Here is a 24,219-nt window from a genome sequence, read left to right on the forward strand (position 1 = left end):
TTTCATGATGCATACTTCCAATCCTGTATTTACTCTGCAGCCATCATCCAACAACTGCAATATCAGGCTCACAATAATAAATCAACTTTTCCAGACAAATGGCATTCCAAGGCAAAACTCCACATGAGAGGATCATTCAGCAAAACATATTCTTAGAAAATCAATGTGTAAATAACCACTTTCTTATGAAACAGTGCCTGAAACTGGTGGATAATATTTTTGGCACTTAAATTTCAATTTACTTCATAAACTCTGTTATGAAATGCAAGCATATACTATTCACTAAGTATCGAAGCAATCAGAAATCCCTAATAATATTCAAACGAGGGCAGATAAGAGAAGGGACAGGAGTGCTATTAATTACACACATGGTAAAAGAACACAAATTACCATGAGTTTTCGCTTTCCACGAAAGTAGATAGTACAGTAGCCTCACTCATATCAAAATTTCTCAAGATGCTCCTCAAAGACCAATTTGTTAATGGAAAAATCAACTGCTAAAAGCATGAGAAGATACTTCTTTAATACCATCTCATGTTAAAATAAAATATATTCCTAATAAATTTCCATGCTTATGCTAAAGGAAAACATCTGAAAATGTAAGATAAAAGCAATCAAGCAGCTTTTGTATAAGATGAGGTATTTTGCACCTGAAGTGTCTTTTTGATATAAATTCATAAATCACACTAACAAAGGAATACCTTATAGACAGGTTCAAAAGGAAAGTAGCATGATTCTCAGTTTTCCATGGACTTTTTTTTATATATGAAATTTATTGTCAAATTGGTTTCCATACAACACCCAGTGCTCATCCCAAAAGGTGCCCTCCTCAATACCCATCACCCACCCTCCCCTCCCTCCCACCCCCCCACCCCCCATCAACCCTCAGTTTGTTCTCAGTTTTTAAGAGTCTCTTATGCATTGGCTCTCTCCCTCTCTAACCTCTTTTTTTTTCTTCCCCTCCCCCATGGACTTCTGTTAAGTTTCTTAGGATCCACATAAGAGTGAACTTTTATGGGAAACATCCACTGTGCAATCAAGATTAACTCTCTAGCTCATCAAAAACTTGCAGCTTGAATCATGGAACTTCTGTTATTTTTGGATCTGAAACCCTTCTTTATATTTCTTAACATACACTCACATTTCAATCAAGAATTCATTCAATGGTAAGAGATGTTAATGCCTTGGTAATTTTATTTCAAAGGTACACTGTTCATTACTATTTTTATTCAAAGAGGTATAGCAAAGGCACCAAAACAGACTGATGCAAAATAGGTAATCACTTCATAAACACTTATTATCTACCTTTTGGTGCTTCCTTCCCTAAATATACAGATCGGAAATAGACAACACAGAGAGTTACCAAGTGCTAAAGGAAACCACAGATGAGTTTGCATTTTTGAGGGATTTTGATATGATTTGTGTTTCAATAAAGTGAAGATTAGATCACTCCAATTTAATCCTACTGGAGTTGAGTTATAAAGTGTTGCTCTTACACTTCTAGATAAGTGGTTTGCTGACTTGGATTGTACACAATAAACATTTTAAAATGGGGAATAATCTAGGGTTGCCAACTTTTCATTTTGCCAAGAATAAAAATTTAAAGCCAAGTATCATTTATTTTCATCATGTTATAAAATAAAGACTCTTTCAACACACCCTCCACAAATTAGGAACAGTTTCAGAATGAAGGGTGGTTTAAATTTAATAAAAGCATCTGTCTAGGAAAACTCTCTAATACAAACTACATTTGTTATTTCCCATGGACAAGGAAGTGCTTTCTTGAACCAATTTCAATAAAACCACTCTTTTGCAATGAGTAAAAGTGGGTGTGTGTGCATGTGTATATGTATAAATATAAAGTGTTGAATAATAGATTACAAATAGAAAAACATAGTTCCACTTGCAGTTACAAGATGTTATATCACCATGTGGGTAGTACAATAATAACCAACAAAAGTACAAGTATTAATTTAGTCACACTAAAGGTTACTTCAATCTCTTGATTTCAGTTTGTATTACAAGTTCAAAAAAAGTCTATAATTCTATACTATCTATAAAAACCTGGTTGTTAATTGTAAGAAACCACAAGTTTTTTTTTTTTTTCTTTCAAACTCTAGACTCTTAAGAATACATCTACTAAATGGAAGGTCAAAATATGTAAACCTACCTAATTCATACTTAAGTTCTGGATTGTCATGAAAAAACTGAGAAATATGATACACATAAGATAATAAAATACAATTCTATATATCAACTATGAAATCATATAATAAATCATGGAAAATTAAATGAGATCCATACACTGAAAAATTACATGATTTTTAAATGAACAACCTTCATTAAGAACATAATATATATAGAACAATCACAATCACTTTAGAAGCAGAAAAAAATTACAAAATTCAGAGAATGGTGATTTTTCTCCAAACTGAAAGTTACATACAGAATGATGGAGATTCCCTTAGCTTTACCTCCCTGAGATAGTTTAGTTTAGATTTACCCTCTAACACCTTTTGACCAATGAAAAACCTAATGTATAGCCATGCATATTAAAGCCCTAAAAAGAATAAAGTTAAATTATTTCCCTGACTGATGACTCAAGTCCAATATGTCAAAGACTCACTGCATCATAAACCTTGCCTATCACGTAACCTACACCTCAAAGTTAGAAATTTATTTGAAGGACCTAAGGGTTGAGGCTGACCTTCAACCTGAGTAGTCAGCAAACATGTTGAGATGAGATGTGTCCCATCTATAAAGCCTGCTGTGAGATGCTTTAAGGGAAACTCCACTACCTTAACTCTTGAGTCACGGGCCACAGAGACTTCAAGGACATCATCACTTGAGAACCAGCTGAGGCTGGCAAAACATCATTTTGGAGGCCTTGGCTGGACCCATGCTGGTATGCATGTGATGGATGTATAATCATGATCCCTAGTTGATTTCTGTTTGCTCTGAAGTTTCCTTTCTTGAGGCTTTCCAGGAGGTTTCTGAGAAAATCATCCAGGCAACAAGGTACTGCCCCCTGGAATCTCAATGCTCAATATTACATCTTGGGGCAGGTGTAGCATCCAAAGCAGTCACGACTCTATCAGAAGCGTTAGAGGCACAGGCTGTGCCACTCTGTGGCAGAAAACCTGGGCAGAGCTGGAAGTAATGGAGCCACTCCTCCATTTTCCTGAAAGGGAGGGAAGGGAGAAGGGGAGAAAGCAAAACAATATGGGAGGAAGGGTAAAAACCCACAAACAATGATTGGAACTGGTGCATGAGAGAATCATAGAACCCCATAATCCAAACAAGCTAAGTCTTCTAAATCACATAATACCAAGATAATGTCTTATTACCCCTTACACCTTCATCTACTACAAGAAAGCAAAAATAAAATAAGGAATAAGCCCAACAATGCAAAGATAAACAAACAAGCAAAGAAAAAAAAAAAGAGAGAGACAAAGCCAAGAAAAGCCTTTAGTTATTCTGATCTGATCTAGAAAAGAGATGCATAATATTTCTTGTTTAAGTGCTCAAACAGGGAACGAAGTAAACTACCTCTTTCTGGTAGGTGAATCACTAATTCAAAACATTAAATTTCTGAAATAGAAGCAATCGAGAGAGTGATCTCTTGTACCATGGAGGTTTAAGGCAAATAGCTATTACAAAAGCAACACAAAATGTGAGAGCTAGAAAAAGGGACCTTAGAGTCCAATTCTGTCACTTTACAAAGGAGGAAACAGGCTTAGAAAGGGAAAAAGATGAAGCCATAGAAACAAAGCTAGTTAGTGGCAAAGCCAGAAGTAGCACCTAAGATCCTGAATGCCAATATTCTCTAATTTTAGTATGCCAGTGCTATCTATATTCTCTACTCATTCACTACTGCTATGTTTATTAGTACTTTGTGAATACACTATAGTCACATTGTTAAAGATATCTGTATTTCACTGATTTCCAAATATGTTTTTTGAAATGAAAGAATTCAAGCTTCGACTTTTAAAGATTAAATAAAAAAGGTTTCTAAACATCTTTAGTCCAGTATGCTCCATTTCTGAAATGCACTTGACAGGCCATCTCAGACACATCCCTATAATCTATTCTTTTATCTTTTAAGAGGTTCTGAAAACAGGTTTGAAGAAAAGTGCTAAATAAAAAATGCTATTTTAGAAGGCCAAAACAGTACGGTGCATCCATACACAAAGATGACAAAATTAAAAAAAAAAAAAAAAACTGTTTACCTTTGTGCACAATATCACAATAGAATAATTAGTTAAAACAGAATTCTGAGGCAGATTACAGGTTTAAATGTATACTCTTTAGAGATGCAAAACAAGTATCTAAGTATATGTAGTGTTAAAATACCATACCATATTCAAAATGTTGATACATAAAACAATTCAAATGGCTACAGCCAAAAAAACATTGAAAACTTTTTGTGACAACAAGGTGGGGAAAACATATTCTACTAATAAAGTGTGAGGCATTAACAAATGTTATATACTTCAGGGTTAAGAAGAAAAACTAGGGGCGCCTGGGTGGCTCAGTGAGTTAAGCATCCGACTTCAGCTCAGGTCATGATCTCGCAATTTGTGGGTTAGAGCCCCGCGTCAGGATCTGTGCTGACAGATCAGAGCCTAGAGCCTGCTTCAGATTCTGTGTCTCCCTCTCTCTCTGCCCCTCCCTCACTCATGCTCTCTCTGTCTGTCAAAACTAAACATTAAAAATATGTAAAAAAAAAAAAAAAAAAAAAAGGGGGGGCACCTGGGTGGCTCAGTCACTTGAGCGTCTGACTTCAGCTCAAGATATGATCTCACGGTTGGTCGGTTCGAGCCCCGCATCAGGCTCTGTGCTGACAGCTCAGAGCCTGGAGTCTGCTTCAGATTCTGTGACTCCCTCTATCTCTGCCCCTCCACCACTTGCACTCTGTCTCTGTCTCTTGAAAATAGATAAATGTTAAAAAAAAATTTTAATGTAAAAAAAAAAAGCCAGAATATTTTATAGAATATGGAATTCCTCATTTTCAAAATCTGTATTAGTATTTTTTAAGTCTTTAGTTCAAAATTAGTACCTTGATATGAACCATTCTATAAAATATGACTAAAGTATAATGATCTGTACCCCAAAATGGTGGAATTTACGAAATAATGATGATGTCACTAAATAATCAAAAAGCTAAACAGTTTGAAACACTTTTTAGTCATATGTTTACGATGTTTGCAGTTAATGAAAAACAGCACCGTTTTCTTTTTAGTGAGAGTACCAGAAAAATTAGTATCAAATAAATTTTTTAAAAACTCTTACAAACAGAAAAAAATAAAAGCTGTATGAAATTAAGAATGCACAGTGTATTAACAATTTATGCTATGAAGTTTGCTATACTGTTTGAATAAACTCAAATTACAAAATGTACATTCCCTGATTTTATGTAAAATTTAAGGCAGTTATGGAGGAAATTTTAACAAGAAAAAATTTATTAACATAAAAAATATAGAAAATTTGTTCATATTAAAGAACCAGTTTAATATTTTCTTATACTTGAAAGGCAAAAACAGATATTATTCATCTCAATTCATCCCAAACTTCAAAGTTAAAGACAAAGGAGACATATATTAAGTCAGAAAAATGGATCATTTTTGCTAACACTAGAAAATACAGACCCTCTTTTTGGGGAGGGTCTATTTTCTATGCTCTAAAAGTCCCAATATCACCAAAGAACAAAGAGCAGGAAAGAAAGGAGGGCTGAATATAATGTTTAAATCTTAAGCAGAGATCACTACTACTGACCATATTTCTTTTCTTGCTGAAAATTCTAGCATTTAAAAAGGAGATCTTATGGCAACTGCAACCAGTTTGGTTAACTACAAATAGATCCTATCTACTGACTAGACACCTATATATACTTAAATGACTTACAATACTTACCTGCACTATAAAATAAAGTAAATTTTAAAAGTTACTTTGAAGCTATCAGGCATTTAAAACCCTTACTCAAACATAAAAGTAAGTGAAATGCTTCATTCAAAATGCTACCTTTGTTTTTTAACACAGTAAGGGATAACAAAAGCAATTTGGTAACAGGACCACCGTGAAAAAAAAAAACATTTCACAGAGAACCAATTCTTCCAGATTTAGCAAATTCCTATAAAGAATAAAGAGATTCTTCCAGATTTAGCAAATTCGTATAAAGAATAAAGACACATGTAGAAGATAAACATTCTGAAAAGTGTTTAAAATGGAAACCAAATGAAGTCTTTTGTTAAGGAACTTGAGATATACTCAACCTTTTAAACATTGCTGAAATCAGGTAAACAATCATTAAATATCTTCATTAGCATGAACAACATCCAGGAACAATTAATTACTTCTGAGAATATGCTGAATTAATAGTACAGAACCTTCATCAACAGAATATCCACACCAAGCTAGTAGGGAGAAAACAATCATTTGTATATTTTCCAGTTGAAAAGCAAGGTATTACCAAATAACAAAATAATCGGAAACTTTTAAGGCAACAGTGTAGTCCCACTATAATTAAGTGGAACTTCTATTAACAATGGACAATTCCTTTAAGCAATCTCCATGTCAAATTTTGCTTCTATGTAGTAAGTATTTAGCCCCACTGAGAAAGAAATTATGAGAAAAACTGGAATATTATTAGATCCAATTAAGCATTCTTCAATTATAAGGTAAATATTTGTATGTGTGTGCCAGGGAAGGGTATCCATATAAAATCTCAGTTTTTAGTCAAAATTGGAATAAAGAAAGAATGCTTATTTAGAAAACAATCTCCAAATAAAGAATATTCTGAAAATAATTCCTTTTTGGAGAGAATGGAGTCTTCACTGATTGTGTAGTATGCAACCTCTAAAGACAAGCCTAGTTTAATGATCCTCAACACAAACACTGTTAAACTTGAACAAACTACCATCTTGCCTCTTGAGACTAATTCACAGTGCAGGTATACGAATATAGGACACTAGAAAATGTTTGGTCAAAATATACCTATTAAGGAATCGTAACACATTTTCAATGCCAACTAACTATAGAAATCCAACAGTAATCAAATTACATGAATAAATGTTGTTTAAATGAAAGAACCAATTTAAAACACAACAGGTATTTGAAAGACAACATTAACATAATGGCATATTCAAATAACTGACTTTTAAAATTACATGTATAATTTAAATAACCTAACAAACTGTTTTGTATTCTTCTCCCTTTCAAAAAGTATATAAAGTCTAAGCTATAAAATTCTAAGTAAATTATCAATTATACAAAATTCAACATATAAAGTTAGTCTATTTATTTTTCTAAAAAGTTCAACCAAAGAAAGTTAAACTGTCAATCAACCTACAATACTTTGTCATTGTTTATTAAATACTATTAAACAGAAATTAATTTACACGTTAGACCACTCTATCTCACAGTAGCATGCATTTACTTTCAAATATGAATGGTGCCACATAAGAGTATGCTAAAATAACAAATTTACATATTCATACTTAATAAAATATTCAGTACATGGCTAATTTTTTTTTTTTAACATTTTTTATTTATTTTTGGGACAGAGAGAGACAGAGCATGAACGGGGGAGGGGCAGAGAGAGAGGGAGACACAGAATCAGAAACAGGCTCCAGGCTCCGAGCCATCAGGCCAGAGCCTGACGCGGGGCTCGAACTCACGGACCGCGAGATCGTGACCTGGCTGAAGTCGGACGCTTAACCGACTGCGCCACCCAGGCGCCCCATGGCTAATTTTTTTAAATGACCTCAAAAGCTATCATAGCTTTAAAACAGAAAACACACAGATAAGTGTGTGTGTATATATATATTCATATGTAAGCTGGCTACAAACTACCTTCCATATCTTGATTTTAACAAAATCTTTCAACTTTCATGAAAAGATACATAATTAAAATTAAATGCTTGAACAAGAAAAAGTTTTACAGAAATTTATTGCATCCAAACAGTTAAGCCATGGCATTAATACACTATTTACCTCTCCATAAATATCAACACTGAAAAGGTATTAACGACATTGCTAAAAAGTCAAAGCATATGAAATATATACAAAATTTATACACAATTACACAATTGTGTACAAATTTACACAAAATTACAACATGCTGCGTACTAAAATACATCCGACTCAAAAATGTGAAATTGGTAAAAATAATTCCAAGAATTAATTGTGATCTGCAAACAAATTTTTAAAATTTGCTTAGTGCATATTCAAATATGCTCAAATACATCATCTATGCTAAAATAGTTCCAGATGGTATTTGTATCCCCACGATGGGTATTAGATACCTCTTTGGTATGTTCAATATGAAATAAATTATTAATGGTGTATTTTATAAAGGCACATTAAAGTAAGTATAAAGAAAAACATGTTCAAGATAAAATTCAATTCTTCTCAAAAGTACTCGACAGGGTTGTATTTCTTAATCACAAATACAAGATGGAATTAACTATACCTTCCAATATAATACTTGCCAGTTACAGAGATATAATCAAACTTAAAAGATGAAAATATTTATATTTTGACAGGTTCTAACACAAATATAAAATTATCATACCTTAATGACACTCTCATCTGGTGGCTAAATATGAGATTAAGGTTCATCACTCATAGTTAAATTAGAATATAGCATGTTTTAAATATTATTAGCCTTTCAATAATATTGGAGTCCTTGTGGTTTACAGGAAAACAAATTAGTAATATAAATAGAGGAACTAAAGCATTTTAAAAGACAAGTTTTTAAATGCTTCCATAATCTATGATCATGTACTATAAAACTTGCTGAGGAATAACATGTAGGCCTTTAACATTCCATTCTCGACCCCACCCCATCTCATAAAATAACTAGGTATGTATATATTTAATTTTTATATACTAGGTAAGCAGCAACTGAGTCATTGTGTCCATGATTAATCTCTCTTTAAAAGTACAAAATAAAATTGTTCATTTACCATAAGAAAAACATTCTATTGGGAGAATGCTGATCTTGGAAACAGAAAACCCTATCAGCAACAACAAGATACAGAAAACAGAGCTAGAAAACAGCTGGCCCCACAGCATTTACTAACTCAAAGTTAATTTCTTACAAAATTATGACACAAAAATTACATGTATATTTTCAAATTTTCTTAATATCATAACTTACTATTAGGAATAAATGGATGGTTAATATAGTGTTCTTTAGTAAAACAATCAAATCTATCATTGATATTTGGTGCCAGAATTAATCACAGAAAATTTCATCCCATCTTTTCATTTTAGAAATCAGAAAATTTTGGCAGAGTAGTTAAGTCACTTGCGCATAATCACACAGACAGTTGTTAGAGAAGTTAGAACTAGAAATCAGATATTCTTATCCCCATTATTCCCAAATTCCACCTACTACACCACATTAAGTTGTCGAAGTTTTGCGTAGGATACACTATATTCCAGGAAGGGTTTAAAGGACAGGTAAAAAATTTAGGGTTATATTCTTTAATACATTCATTTTCATTATTCTTCATTGTTAGGATATGGGTATGTCTTTGTATTTTTTTCTACTCCTACCATCCCTTAGATTAAGTGAATATGTACAGGCTACACTGTTTACTTTTAAATCAGCTGTTTAAGTTTTATTAAAGTTAATACCACCATACTATCTATTTTATGAGAAAAATAGTTAAAATCCAAATCACTCTGGACACTTTGTATATTGATACTTATTTTGAAAACAATTTCTTAATCTTACATATCTGAGCAATCTCCTTTCTTTCACTTTGAATTGGTCTTAATAAATAGGACCACCATATTAGATGGCAATTAAAAACAAAAATCAAATACTGAGGAGATGTCTGTTGTCACCAATTTATTGAAATGATTTACTTTCATCAATAAAATAATTTGCTGAAATTAAAATATTCTCAAAGAATTATCACAGTTTACATGGGAACATAAAATTGACAGTGCTGTTTTTATAACACACCCTATGCTAGGTGTGTTAATATTTGTATTTACTTTCTCTTAAGGTTTATGAGTTTTAGCCCATTTTCTGGCCTTTCAAACTTGCAGGAAGACTGTGAGCGAGTCTTTCTAAGGCAGGCACTCCTGGTTTTTACAACCTGCTTGCGGTTCCGTTGCTGCTGTTTGTGCCCACGCCTAGGGTGTGTTATAATCTTTTTTAAGTCCTTACAGATGGAATCATACCTATTCTCAGGATCATTGTCGTCATCATCATCATCCACCGTGACAGGCACTGATTTAGATAAGGCTTCATCTCCTTGAGGGGAAAAAAGTGTACTTAAAATTAGGTTTGAATTATCTATATAAATAAAACCATGTAAAATAAAACTGAAAGCTAAAAAGTTTAAAACAACTAGTGGGTTCTAAACCGTACTCTGAATCCAAAACATGAGTAAAACAAAATTTATAGAAAAAACACAATGGGGAATTTATGAAGTGCCAGCAGTAACACAATAGTTGTATCTTATATATTTCAAAGTTCCTTCCCAGAATACAAGTTTTTTTTTTAATATATGAAGTTTATTGTCAAATTGGTTTCCATACAACACCCAGTGCTTATCCCAAAAGGTGCCCTCCTCAATACCCATCGCCTACCCTCCCCTCCCTCCCACCTCCCATCAACCCTCAGTTTGTTCTCAGTTTTTAACAGTCTCTTATGCTTTGGCTCTCTTCCACTCTAACCTTTTTTTTTCCTTCCTCTCCCCCATGGGTTTCTGTTAAGTTTCTCAGGATCCACGTAAGAGTGAAACCATATGGTATCTGTCTTTCTCTGTATGGCTTATTTCACTTAGCATAACACTCTCCAGTTCCATCCACGTTGCTACAAAGGGCCATATTTCATTCTTTCTCATTGCCACATAGTACTCCATTAACCACAATTTCTTTATCCATTCATCAGTTGATGGACATTTAGGCTCTTTTCATAATTTGGCCATTGTTGAGAGTGCTGCTATAAACATTGGAGTGCAAGTGCCCCTATGCATCAGCACTCCTGAATTCCTTGGGTAAATTCCTAGCAGTGCTATTGCTGGGTCATAGGGTAGGTCTATCTTCAATTTTTTGAGGAACCTCCACACTGTTTTCCAGAGTGGCTGCACCAATTTGCATTCCCACCAACAGTGCAAGAGGGTTCCCGTTTCTCCACATCCTCTCCAGCATCTATAGTCTCCTGATTTGTTCATTTTGGCCACTCTGACTGGCGTGAGGTGATATCTGAGTGTGGTTTTCATTTGTATTTCCCTGATGAGGAGTGACGTTGAGCATCTTTTCATGTGCCTGTTGGCCATCTGGATGTCTTCTTTAGAGAAGTGTCTATGCATGTTTTCTGCCCATTTCTTCACTGGATTATTTGGTTTTTGGGGTGGAATCTGTATTGTATTCATGAGTAGAATTACCAAGAGATATATTCAAGTACAGTAAAACCGATTCCTTATAAAAAGCTACACTGCTGGGGCACCTGGGTGGCTCAGTCAGTTAAGTGTCCAACTTCAGCTCAGGTCATGATCTCACGGTCCATGAGTTCAAGCCCCACGTCGGGCTCTGTGCTGTCAGCTCAGAGCCTGGAGCCTGCTTCAGATTCTGTGTCTCCCTCTCTCTCTGCCCCTCCCCCACTCATGCTCTGTCTCTATCAAAAAATGAATAAACATTAAAAAAAATATTTTTTAAAAAGCTACACTGCTATCCTTTGACTAAAAATCTAAAGTGGCTGGAGCACCTGAGTGGTTCGGTGAGTTGAGCATTGCACCCCTGATTTTGGCTCAGGTCATGATCTCACAGTTCCTGAGATCAAGCCCTGCATCAGGCTCTGTGCTGAACGTGGACCCTGCTTAAGATTCTCTCCCTCCCCCTCTCTCTGCCCCTCCCCTGCTTGCGCTGCCTCTGAAAATAAATAAACCTAAAAAAAAATTAATCTAAAGAGGATAAGATGAAGGGGTGCCTGGGTGGTTCAGTGGGTTAAGAATCCGACTCTTGATTTCAGTTCAGGTCATGATCTCATGGTTGGGAGATAGAGCCCTGCATTGGGCTCTGCACAGAAGCATGAAGCCTGCTTGGAATTCTCTTTCTCCCTCCCTCCCTCCCTCTCTCTCTCTTTCTCTCTCCCTCCCTCCCTCCCTCCCTCTCTCTCTGCCCTTCTTCACTCTCTCTCAATAAATATTTTTTAAAAAATAAAAATGTAAAAAAAATGGTTAAGATTTGTGCATTTCACTATATGTAAATTTCACCTCGAAAACACACTTCTATATTAACCTGTAATTAATACTATTTATGGTGAAGCAATTAAGGAGAAGTATGCTGATGATTAGCATTTACTTTGAAATGCATCAAGGATTTCAAGGGCATTCATTACATTGAGTGAAAAAAGTCAATCTCTAAAGGTTTCACACCTCATGATTCTACCTCAAAATAACAAAATTAAAGATGAAAATGGAATTAACAGTTGCCAGGGGTTAAGAATACAGTTAAGAAAGTGGGTGTCTGGGTGGCTCAGTCCGCTGAGCTTCCAACTTCAGCTCAGGTCATGCTCTCACAGCTCAGGAGTTTGAGCCCTGCATCGGGCTCTGTGCTGACAGCAGAGCCGGGAGCCTGCTTCAGATTCTGTGTCTCCCTCTCTCTCTGCCCCTCCCCCTCTCATGCTCTCTGTCTCAAAAATAAACAAACATTAAAAAAAAATTTTAATTTTTAAAAAAAGAATATGGTTAAGCAAGGTGATGTGCATAAGGGGTAGCAAAAGGGAACCTTGTGGCAATGAACAGTTCAGTATCTTGACTATGGTAATGGTTATACAAAACTACACAAGTGATAACAATTGCAGAGAACTGTACTTACATATACATAAACACACAAACAAATCAGTGCATGAAAAACTGGTTAGACCGCAATAAATCTTCAGTTTTCTGATTTTGACATTGTACTACAGTTAAGTAAGATGTCACCGCTGGGGAAAACTGAATGGAGGGTATCATTCAAGACCTCCGTGTACATTTTTTTTTTGCAATTTCCTGTGAATTTATAATTCATTCAAAATGAACAGTTAAAAAGACAAAAAAATTAGGTATATTGATGGATAAATATAAGGATATATAAATAAATATGTGATAATGTGAACACAGTACAATGTTAATGACAGAAACTTTTCTGTATATTTAAATTTGCTTCATAATAAAAGATAGGGACAAAATGTTAGAGAAAAAAAATCCATAAAGAACACAGACAACTATAGGTTCAGGATAGAAATATGCTAAACATAGAAAGGCAAAAATAAATCTTAGAATACCCTAGCAAACTCATAATCAATACCTCAAACAGACCACTCTTCAAATGAAGTATTACTAGTAATATTACTGTTGTTCCTCTACTACACCTTTCAAAATTTGACATATCCTTCAAAGTTGAGTTCAAATGTTACCTGTTCAAAGTCTTTCTCTAATATTTAGATTAAATGGCCCAACTGCTATTTATCACACAGCTCCATTTTAGTTTTATATGTTTCTTGTGGTATTTTTTAAAATAATGATTTATCTATGTCTATCTTATTCATTGGACTGCAATCTCCTAGGACCATGTTCTTCATTTTGGTTGCTCATGCCCCTGCCATTCTCAAGCCCCAATTTTTCTAGTAAACGATTACACCTCATTATAGGATACCCACATATGGCTGGATAAACTGGAATCATCTAAATATACAGGAGCAGGAGAGGCATTTTAAGAGTTCAAAAATATTGTTCCCTTAATTAAGTTGGACATATTAGGAAACTACACCATGTTTATATACGCATAAACAAATTATAAACGAATGTCACTTATCATTGGCTCACAACCAAACTTATCTTGAAAAACAGTACTTTTTATAGTGCTTATTTTCAATGTCCTTCATAATCTTTTCTGCTTAAGATTTTTACAAAGTCCAATTTCTAGATGTATAAATTTCCAATCAAAATTATCTTCTTCATCTAAAGTAATCAGTTCCAAGAAATATCCAGGGTAAAGAAAATCCAAACAAGGCTTATTCCACCAAATAGCTGAGAGAGACTGGCATCTCCTGAAGAGCTCAATTTTCAAGGCTTCTATGGATATGTACTAGCACACTGGTACTTGAGAACAAAGTTACACGCAACACAATGATCACAATGGAAAAAAATTATCTATACAAGTGCTCAGGTAAGGAATTATGGGGGTATGCACCCTATGAATATTTGCCATACATTGCCATCGCTTCTTAAGATCAAATGAATACATATTACTTATTATATATGTATTAGTTTTAAACATGAGAGGTATATCATAAAACTCTCTTATAAGTGTCAGATCAAGTTAGATTTGGGGAGATGAAAATTGGCAATTGAAATCAAACATGCTGATTTCACGGGGAAGCTGATTAATCATGGAAACCAATTTTCCAAATTTTAAGATTAACTCAATAGTCTACAATTAGCCAATGAGAATATCCCATGTAACTACTCACAATTTATTATTCTTATACTCTAATCCTTAATAAGAGTTTTCCCAACTAACCTGATAACAAAACATTGATATGACATCAAAGTAACTATTAGATTGTAATATGAATACAAACAATATCTTAAACTACCATATAGTTGACCCTTGAACAACACAGGTTTAAACTGCACAGGTCCACTTATAACTGCATTTTTTACAGGATAGTACTATAATTGTATTTTCGATTAACATTTCCTTTTATCTAGTTTACTGTAAGAATATAGTATATACAACATAGAAAATATGTGTTAATCAACTATTGGTGTTTTTGGTAAGGCTTCCAGTCAACATTAGGCTATTAGAGGAATTAGTTTTTAAGGAAATTATTTTTTCCTAAACTAAAAAATTAGTTTTTGAGGAATCAAAAGTTACACATGGATTTCTGACTGAAAAGGGGGTCAAGGGGGCCAGCATCGCTAACCCTTACATTTTTCAAGGGTCAACCATAATTTTAAAATCAAAAAGCTCTCAATGTAAGTTTTGTAAATTGTTGCCTAAGTTCATCTGGCAGCAAAACTTGATCTAAACTGTTTAGTCCTTTAACTATGAATGTTCAGATGTTCTGCAGCAGAAATACTAATTTGCTCATGGGAGTATTGCCTCACATGAAACTAGAGCTATAACATAATATATGCTAACTAATCTACATAATATTTCTAAAAATCAAGAAGTTGAAAACTCTAAAACACATTGGACCCAACAATTTCAGGGACAGCAGACTTGTAGTTAAAGCCATACGGGCAAACATCCATATAGGTATCTGACAACGCAAAGCATTAAACTGAATATGCAATGAAAATCACACTTGGTTTCCAAATCAACTCATCAGATAAGCACTATATACAAGAAATTAGAAGTTTTATTAAAAGGCAATATTCATGTTAATTGCACAAATTCCAATTGGGATAAATTTAAAATCCTAACTTAAGGATTCAAAGGAAAATTTTAAACATTCTGCCTGTGCTGGGAACATAGTTATACCTGAAATCTCCTCAATAAGATTTTAAAATAAAATTCATGTGGACTTCTGGGTAAGATGATGGAGTAGGAGGATCTCAAGCTCTCTTCATCTTATGGTTATGTCTACATAACAGCCACATCAGAGTAAATAAAAAAGAAAATGAACTTAAGACTGGTAAAACAGACTTGCCACAGCTAAATGTAGAGAAAAGGCCACAACCAAGAGGGCAGAAAGGGCAAACATATGATGGGGAGCCAAAGAGAACCGTGGGTCTTTCAGCAGAAGGGAGGGATGCCATACACTAATAGCGGGAAGAAGAGCAGACCCCAACCCAGTCATCCCAGGCATGGTAAGCAACCTTATTGATAAGAATGTGGTAATTTTAGGGGACTTTAATACTCCACTTACAATGGACAGATCATCTAGACACAGGATCCCTACAGAAACAAGGGCCCTGAATGATACACTGGATCACATGGACTTGACAGATATATTCAGAACTCTGCATCCCAAAGCAAAAGAATATAGTTTCTTCTCGAGTGCACATGGAACATTCTCCAAGATAGATCACATACTCTGTTATAAAACAGCCCTTCGTAAATATAAAAGAACTGAGATCATACCATGCATGCTTTCAGACCACAATGCTATGAAACTTGAAATCAACCACAAGAAAAAGTCTGGAAAACCTCCAAAAGCATGGAGGTTAAAGAACACCCTACTAGGGGCGCCTGGGTGGCTCAGTCGGTTGGGCGGCCGACTTCGGCTCAGGTCATGATCTCGCGGTCCGTGAGTTCGAGCCCCGCGTCGGGCTCTGTGCTGACAGCTCAGAGCCTGGAGCCTGTTTTGGATTCTGTGTCTCCCTCTCTCTGACCCTCCCCCGTTCATGCTCTGTCTCTCTCTGTCTCAAAAATAAATAAATGTTAAAAAAAAATTTTTTTTAATAAAAAAAAATTAAAAAAAAAAAGAACACCCTACTAAAGAATGAATGGGTCAACCAGGCAATTAGAGAAGAAATTTAAAAATATGTGGAAACAAATGAAGATGAAAATACAACAACCCAAACGCTTTGGGATGCAGGGAAAGCAGTCCTGAGAGGAAAATACATTGCAATCCAGGCCTATCTCAAGAAACAAGAAAAATCCCAAATAGAAAATCTAACAGCACACCTAAGGAAATAGAAGCAGAATAACAAAGACACCCCAAACCCAGCAGAAGAAGAGAAATAATAAAGAGCACAGCAGAAATAAACAATATAGAATCTAAAAAAACTATAGAGCAGATCAATGAGACCAAGAGTTGGGTTTTAAAACAAAATGGATAAACCTCTAGCCAGGCTTCTCAAAAGGAAAAGGGAGAAGACCCAAATAGATAAAATCATGAATGAAAATGGAATTATGACAACCAATCCCTCAGAAATACAAGCCATTTTCAGGGAATACTATGAAAAATTATATGCCAACAAACTGGAAAACCTGGAAGAAATGGACAAATTCCTCAGCACCCACACACTTCCAAAACTCAAACAGGAAGAAATAGAAAACTTGAACAGACCCATAACCAGTGAATAAATTGAATCAGTTATCAAAAATCTCCCAACAAATTAAGAGTCCAGGACCAGATGGCTTCCCTGGGGAATTCTACCAGACATTTAAAGCAGAGATAATACCTATCCTTCTCAAGTTGTTCCAAAAAATAGAAACGGAAGGAAAACTTCCAGACTCATTCTATGAAGCCAGCATTATTTTGATTCCTAAACCAGACAGAGACCCAGGAAAAAAAAAAGAGAACTACAGGCCAATTATCCCTGATGAATATGGATGCAAAAATTCTCAATAAGATACTAGCAAATCGAATTCAACAGCATATAAAAAGAATTATTCACCACCATCAAGTGGAATTCATTCCTGGGCTGCAGAGCTGGTTCAACATTCACAAATCAATCAATGTAATACATCACATTAATAAAAGGAAAGAAAAGAAGCAAATGATCCTGTCAATCGCAGAAAAAGCATCTGACAAAATTCACCATCCTTTCTTAATAAAAACCCTTGAGAAAGTTGGGACACAAGGAACATACTTAAACATCAACAAAGCCATGTATGAAAAGCCCACGGCTAATATCATCCTCAATGGGGAAAAACTGAGAGCTTTCTCCCTGAGATCAGGAACACGACAGGGATGTCCACTCTCACCGTTGCTTAACATAATGTTGGAAGTGCTAGCATCAGCAGTCAGACAACAAAAGGAAATCAAAGGCATCAAAATTGGCAAAGATGAAGTCAAGCTTTCACTTTTTGCAGATGACATGATATTATACAGGGAAAACCTGATAGACTCCACCAAAAGTCTGCTAGAACTGATACATGAATTCAGCAAAGTTGCAGGATACAAAATCAATGTACAGAAATCAGCTGCATTCTCATACACTAATAATGAAGCAACAGAAAGATAAATAAAGAAACTGATCCCATTCACAATTGCACCAAGAAGCATAAAACACCTACAATAAACCTAACCAAAGATGTAAAAGATCTGTATGCTGAAAACTATAGAAAGGTTATGAAGGAAATTGAAGGAGATATAAAGAAATGGAAAAATATTCCATGCTCATGAATTGGAAAAACCAATATTGTTAAAATGTCAATACTACCCAAAGCTATCTACACATTCAATGCAATCCCAATCAAAATTGCACCAGCATTCTTCTCAAAGCTAGAACAAGCAATTCTAAAATTTGTATGGAACCACAAAACACCCTGAATAGCCAAAGTAATTTTGAACAAGACGACCAAAGCAGGAGGCATCACAATCCCAGACTTTAGCCTCTACTACAAAGCTGTAATCATCAAGATAGCATGATATTGGCACAAATACAGACACATAGACCAATGGAATAGAATAGAGACTCCAGAATTGGACCCACAAAAGTATGGCCAACTAATGTTTGAGAAAGCAGGAAAGAATATCCAATGGAAAAAAAGACAGTCTCTTTCACAAATGGTGCTGGGAGAACTGGACAGCAACATGTAGAAGGAGGAAACTAGACCCCTTTCTTACACCATTCACAAAAACAAACTCAAAATGGATGAAGGACCTGAATGTGAGACAGGAAACCATCAAAACCCTAGAGGAGAAAGCAGGAAAAAACCTCTCTGACCTCAGCCGCAGCAATTTCTTACTTGACACATCCCCAAAGGCAAGGGAATTAAAAGCAAAAATGAACTATTGGGATCTCGTGAAGATAAAAAGCTTCTGCACTGCAAAGGAAACAATCAACAAAACTAAAAGGCAACCAACAGAATGGGAAAAGGTATTTGCAAATGACATATCGGACAAAGGGCTAGTATCCAAAATCTATAAAGAGCTCACCAAACTCCACACCCGAAAAACAAATAATCCAGTGAAGAAATGGGCAGAAAACACAAATAGACACTTCTCTAAAGAAGACATCCAGATGGCCAACAGGCACATGAAAAGAGGCTCAAGGTTGCTCCTCATCAGGGAAATACAAATCAAAACCACACTCAGATGCCACCTCACACCAGTCAGAGTGACTAAAATGAACAAATCAGGAGACTATAGATGCTGGCAAGGATGTGGAGAAATGGGAACCCTCTTGCACTGTTGGTGGTAATGCAAATTGGTGCAGCCACTCTGGAAAGCAGTGTGGAGGTTCCTCAGAAAATTAAAAATAGACCTACCCTATGACCCAGCAATAGCACTGCTAGGAATTTACCCAAGGAATTCAGGAGTGCTGATGCATAGGGGCACTTGCACCCCAATGTTTATAGCAGCACTTTCAAAAATAGCCAAATTATGGAAAGAGCCTAAATATCCATCAACTGATGAATGGATAAAGAAATTGTGGTTTATATACAGAATGGAATACTACGTGGCAATGAGAAAGAATGAAATATGGCCCTTTGTAGCAATATGGATGGAACTGGAGAGTGTTATGCTAAGTGAAATAAGTCATACAGAGAAAGACAGATACTGTATGTTTTCACTCTTATGTGGATCCTGAGAACCTGAACAGAAGACCATGGGGGAGGGGAAGGAAAAAAAGAACGTTAGAGAGGGAGGGAGCCAAACCATTAAAGACTATTAAAAACTGAGAACAATCTGAGGGTTGATCAGGGGGTGGGAGGGAGGGGAGGGTAGGTGATGGGTATTGAAGGCACCTGTTGGGATAAGCACTGGGTGTTATATGGAAACCAATCTGACAATAAATTTCATATTTAAAAAAAATGAAAACCAGAAGGACCTAACATCCTGAGTGCTTACAATCAGTGGGGCTTCACACACAAAATTTTAAAAATGAGCAGGTTCAACTCTGGAAGAACCATGGGGTGACAGGAAATTGAGTCCCTATCCTTAAAGAGATGTCACAACAAACAACCCCACTGAAATACAGCATAAAAGCAGCAGTTTGAAAAATGCCTAGGGTATATGGGAAGGAGGTTTCTTTATTAACCCCTAAGCATGTGCTGTAAGGGCAGGGATCTTTGGGAGACTTCTGCAAGAACAAAAAGCTAGCACGAGTCATTCTCCTCCCAGCCTACATACACATATACCCCGCCCTCAGCCTAGATACACATACACCTGAGGGAACCAGCACAGCACCCACACTCTCCACATACCTTTGCTAACAGCATGTCCCAACCCACCATTTCTTCTATGGATTTGCCCCTCCACACCAGCCTTGCCTTTGGACATGAGTTTTATCAGGTGGCTGCAAAACACCTCCCACAGGGGACTGGCATGGACCTTGCTGGCACCATACACACCCCACCCCCACGTTCTTCTGCGGACTGCCCCTGCCAACACATCCTTGGCTGGAGACCAACCAAAGCAGTGGCACAAGCCTGGCAGTGTGCTAGCAGCCCCAACAGTGGCCAGTACCACTCCAAAGTAACTCCTTCCTGGAGGCACAGGGAAATATAAGCATACACATGAGTCTAACTGCAGCCTTAGCAGTGGGCCTACCAACAAAAGTTTCTAAGGAGACAACACACAGGGAGAACACCCTGCAGTTCCAAGCTATGGCATCTCTGTCAAATGGCTGGTCTGACTCAACTCAAGCCCAAGGCAAACAGCAGACTGGACCATAACACAGTGACCAAACCCTGCCCACCAGAGGCAAACAGAGCTATTGGAGATGACTGGACTTAAGGCAAATGAGGCTCAGCCATAAAATTAGGGCACACTCCACACACACACACACACAGGAGACATTCCAGAAGTGCCAGGTTCTGGTGAACAGGGGACACTGCCCTACCAAGCACTATAGGACCAGTTCTTCATAACATCACTAGTTACAAAAGCAAGAGACACAGCTGACATTCCTAACACATAGAAAAAGACACAGAGAATTAGACAAAATGAGGAAAAAAAGGAGTCTTTCCCAAATTAAAGAACATGACAAAATAACAGCAAGAGAGCTAAACAAAACAGAGATAAGTAATATGCCAAAGAGAGAGGATTTAAATTTAAAGTAATGGTGACAAAAATACTCACTGGAATTGAGAAGAGAGGAGGACCTCAGTGAGATGCTCAACAAAGAGGTAGAACACACAAACAAGAACCAGAAATGAGGAACTCAATAAGTAAAATTGAATACATACTAGATGGAATAAATAGAACAGAGAAAGTAGAAGAACAAATCAGTGACCCGGAAGATAGAGTAATGGAAAGCAATCAAGTTGAACAAAAAGGAGAAAAAAAATAAAAACTAAAAATACACTTAGGGAACTCACTAACACAATCAAGCGCAGTAATAAGCACATTATAAGGATCCCAGAAATATAAAAGAAAAAGGGGCAGAAAATTTACTTGAAGAAATAATAGCTAAAAACTTCCTGAATGTGGGGAAAGAAACTGACATCCAGTTTCAGGAGCAGGAGGCACAAAGAGACCCTAACAAAATCAACTCAAGGAGATCTATACCAAGACACATAGTAATTAAAATAGAAAATGTAGTGATAAAGAGAGAATTTTAAAAGGAACAGGAGAAAAGAAAAAAGGTACATTCAAGGGAAACCTCCTAGGATATAAGCAGATTTTTCAGAAGAAACTTTGCAGGCCAGAAGGGACGGGCATGTATATTCAAAGTGCTGAAGAAAAACAAAACTGCGACCAAGAATACTCTCTCCAGTGGGGTGCCTGGGTGGCTCAGTCAGTTGAGCATCTGACCTCAGCTCAGGTCATGATCTCACAGTTCTTGAGTTCAAGCCCCACTTAGGGTTCCACACTGACAGTGCGGAGCCTGCTTGGGATTCATTCTCTCTCTCTCTCTCTCTCTCTCTCTCTCTCTCTCTCTCTCTCTCACCCCTCCCCCACTTATGCTTTTTTTTCTCTTTCTCTCAAAAATATATAAACTATTAAATAAATAAATAAATAAATAAATAAATAAATAAATAAATAAATAGAATACTGTCTCCAGCAAGACTATCATTCAGAACAGAAGAAAAGAGAAAGTTTCCTAGACAAATAAAGGTAAAGAAATTCATCATGACTAAACCAGCTGTGCAAGAAATATTAGAGGGGATTCTCAGAGTGGCTCAGTCAGTTAAGCATCTGACTTCAGCTCAGGTCATGATCCTGTGGTTCATGAGTTCAAGCCCACATCAGGCTCTGTGTTGACAGCTAAGAGCCTGGAGCCTGGTTCAGATTCTGTATCTCCCTCTCTCTCTGTCCTTCCCGCCCCCTCCCCCCGTTCATACCCTGTCTCTCTCAAAAATATATAAATATTTTAAAAAAACTTAAAATGAGGGGGGATTCTCTGCGTGGAAAGATAAGACCATAATCAGTAGTAAGAAAAGTAGGTAGCACTAAAGCAGTAAAATTAAGTATATCAATAAAAAACTGTAAAGGGATTCATAAAAAAAAAGGATGTACAGTAGGACACCATATATCTAAAACATGGGGAGAAAAGAGTAAAAATTTAGTGCTCTTAGAATGGATTCAAACTTAAGCAACCATTAACTTAATATGGACTGCTATATGCAGAAGATGCTATATATAAATTTAACGATAACCACAAATAAAAAACCACTAATAGATATGCAAAAAACTAGAGAAAAGAATCCAAGCACATCACTAATGAAAGTCAGCAAAAGATGAGAGAAGACAGCAAGAGAAGGAACAGATAAAAACTACAAAAACAACCATAAAAGAAGTAACAGAATGGTAATAATGCCTATCAATAATTACTTTGAAAGTAAATGTACTAAATGCTCCAACCAAAACACACAGGGTGACTGAATGAATAACAAAGCAAGACCCATCTATATACTGCCTATAAGAGACTCATTTCTGACTTAAAGACACATGCAGATTGAAAGTGAAGAGATAGAAAAACATCTATCATGCAAATAGATGTAAAAGAAAGCCAGGTAGCAATACTTATATTAGCAAAAACAGACTTTAAAACAAAGATTGTAACAAGAGACAAAGAAGAATACCACATATAAATACTACGATCCAAAAAGAAGGCATAACAACTGTAAATGTTTATGAATCCAACATGAGAGCATCCAAAAACATAAAGGAGTTAATAACAAACATAAAGAAAGCAATCAATTGTAACACAATAATAGCAGAGTACTTCGACTCCCCACTTACATCAATGGATACTCATTCACACAGAAATCAACACGGAACCAGTCCTTTGAAGGACAGTTTGGACTAGATGGATCTAACAGATATATTCAGAACATTCCATCCTAAAACAGCACAATACAATCTTTTTCATGTGAACATGGAATACTCTCCAGACTAGATCACAGATTAGGCCACAAAAGTCTTAAACAAATCCAACAAGATCAAAGTCATACCATGTGTCTTTTCTGACCATAACGCTATGAAACTAGAAATCAACCTCAAGAAAAAATCTGCAAGAACACAAATACATGGAGGTTAAATAACACACTACTAAATGAATGGGTCAACCAAGATACCAGAGAGAAAATTTTTTAAAAATGCATGGAGACAAATGAAAATGAAAACAAAATGTTCGAAAATCTCTGGCATGCAGCAAAAGTTATTCTAAGAGGGAAGTTTGTAACAATACAGACCTACTTTAAGAAGCAAGAAAAATCTCAAATAAATTTAAAAAAAAACATTAAACCTAAAGAAGCTACAAAAAGAACAAATGAAACACAAAACCAGTAAAAGAAAAAATAATAAAGATTTGAGCAGAGATAAACAAAAACAATAGTTAAAAAAAAACAATGGATCAATGAAACCAGAAGCTGATTCTTTTAAAAGATCAACAAAACTGATAAACCTTTATCAGACACACCAAAAAAAATGAGAGAGGACTCAAACAAAATAAAAAATTAAAGAGGGGAAATAATGGACACCACAGAAATTGAAAGGATAATAAGAGATTATGAAAGATTATATGCTAACAATTGAACAAAATAGAGGAAATGGATACATTTCTAAGAACATATAACTTCCCAAAACTCCATTGTGAAGAAATTGAACATTTGAACAGAACAACTGCCAGCAATGAAACTGAATCAGCAATAAAAATCTGCCAGCAAACAAAAATCCAGGACCAGATGGCTTCACAGATGAAATCTAAATATTTTAAGAAGTTAATACCGGTTCTTCTCAAATTATTCCAAAACAATAGAAGACAAAGAATAATAACTTCCAAATTTGTACTATGAGGCCAGCATTACCCTGATACAAAAATCAAAGATACCACTAAAAAAGAGAACTACAGGCTAATACCG

The 24,219-nt window shown here is 35.8% G+C and overlaps 1 protein-coding gene across 3 annotated transcripts in view; it reads right to left on the minus strand.

Annotated features, from left to right (window-relative positions):
- ATRX (ATRX chromatin remodeler) overlaps positions 1–24,219 on the minus strand; it is a 311,883-nt gene that overhangs the window by 196,204 nt on the left and 91,460 nt on the right. For all 3 annotated transcript variants that reach the window (XM_042974749.1, XM_042974750.1, XM_042974748.1), the window contains one exon: positions 10,198–10,270. In XM_042974749.1, coding sequence (XP_042830683.1) covers positions 10,198–10,270 — 73 coding nt within the window. The remainder of the gene's footprint in view (positions 1–10,197; positions 10,271–24,219) is intronic.

Source organism: Panthera tigris, chromosome X, assembly GCF_018350195.1.
Source record: "Panthera tigris isolate Pti1 chromosome X, P.tigris_Pti1_mat1.1, whole genome shotgun sequence".
In the NCBI taxonomy this organism is placed as follows: domain Eukaryota; kingdom Metazoa; phylum Chordata; class Mammalia; order Carnivora; family Felidae; genus Panthera; species Panthera tigris.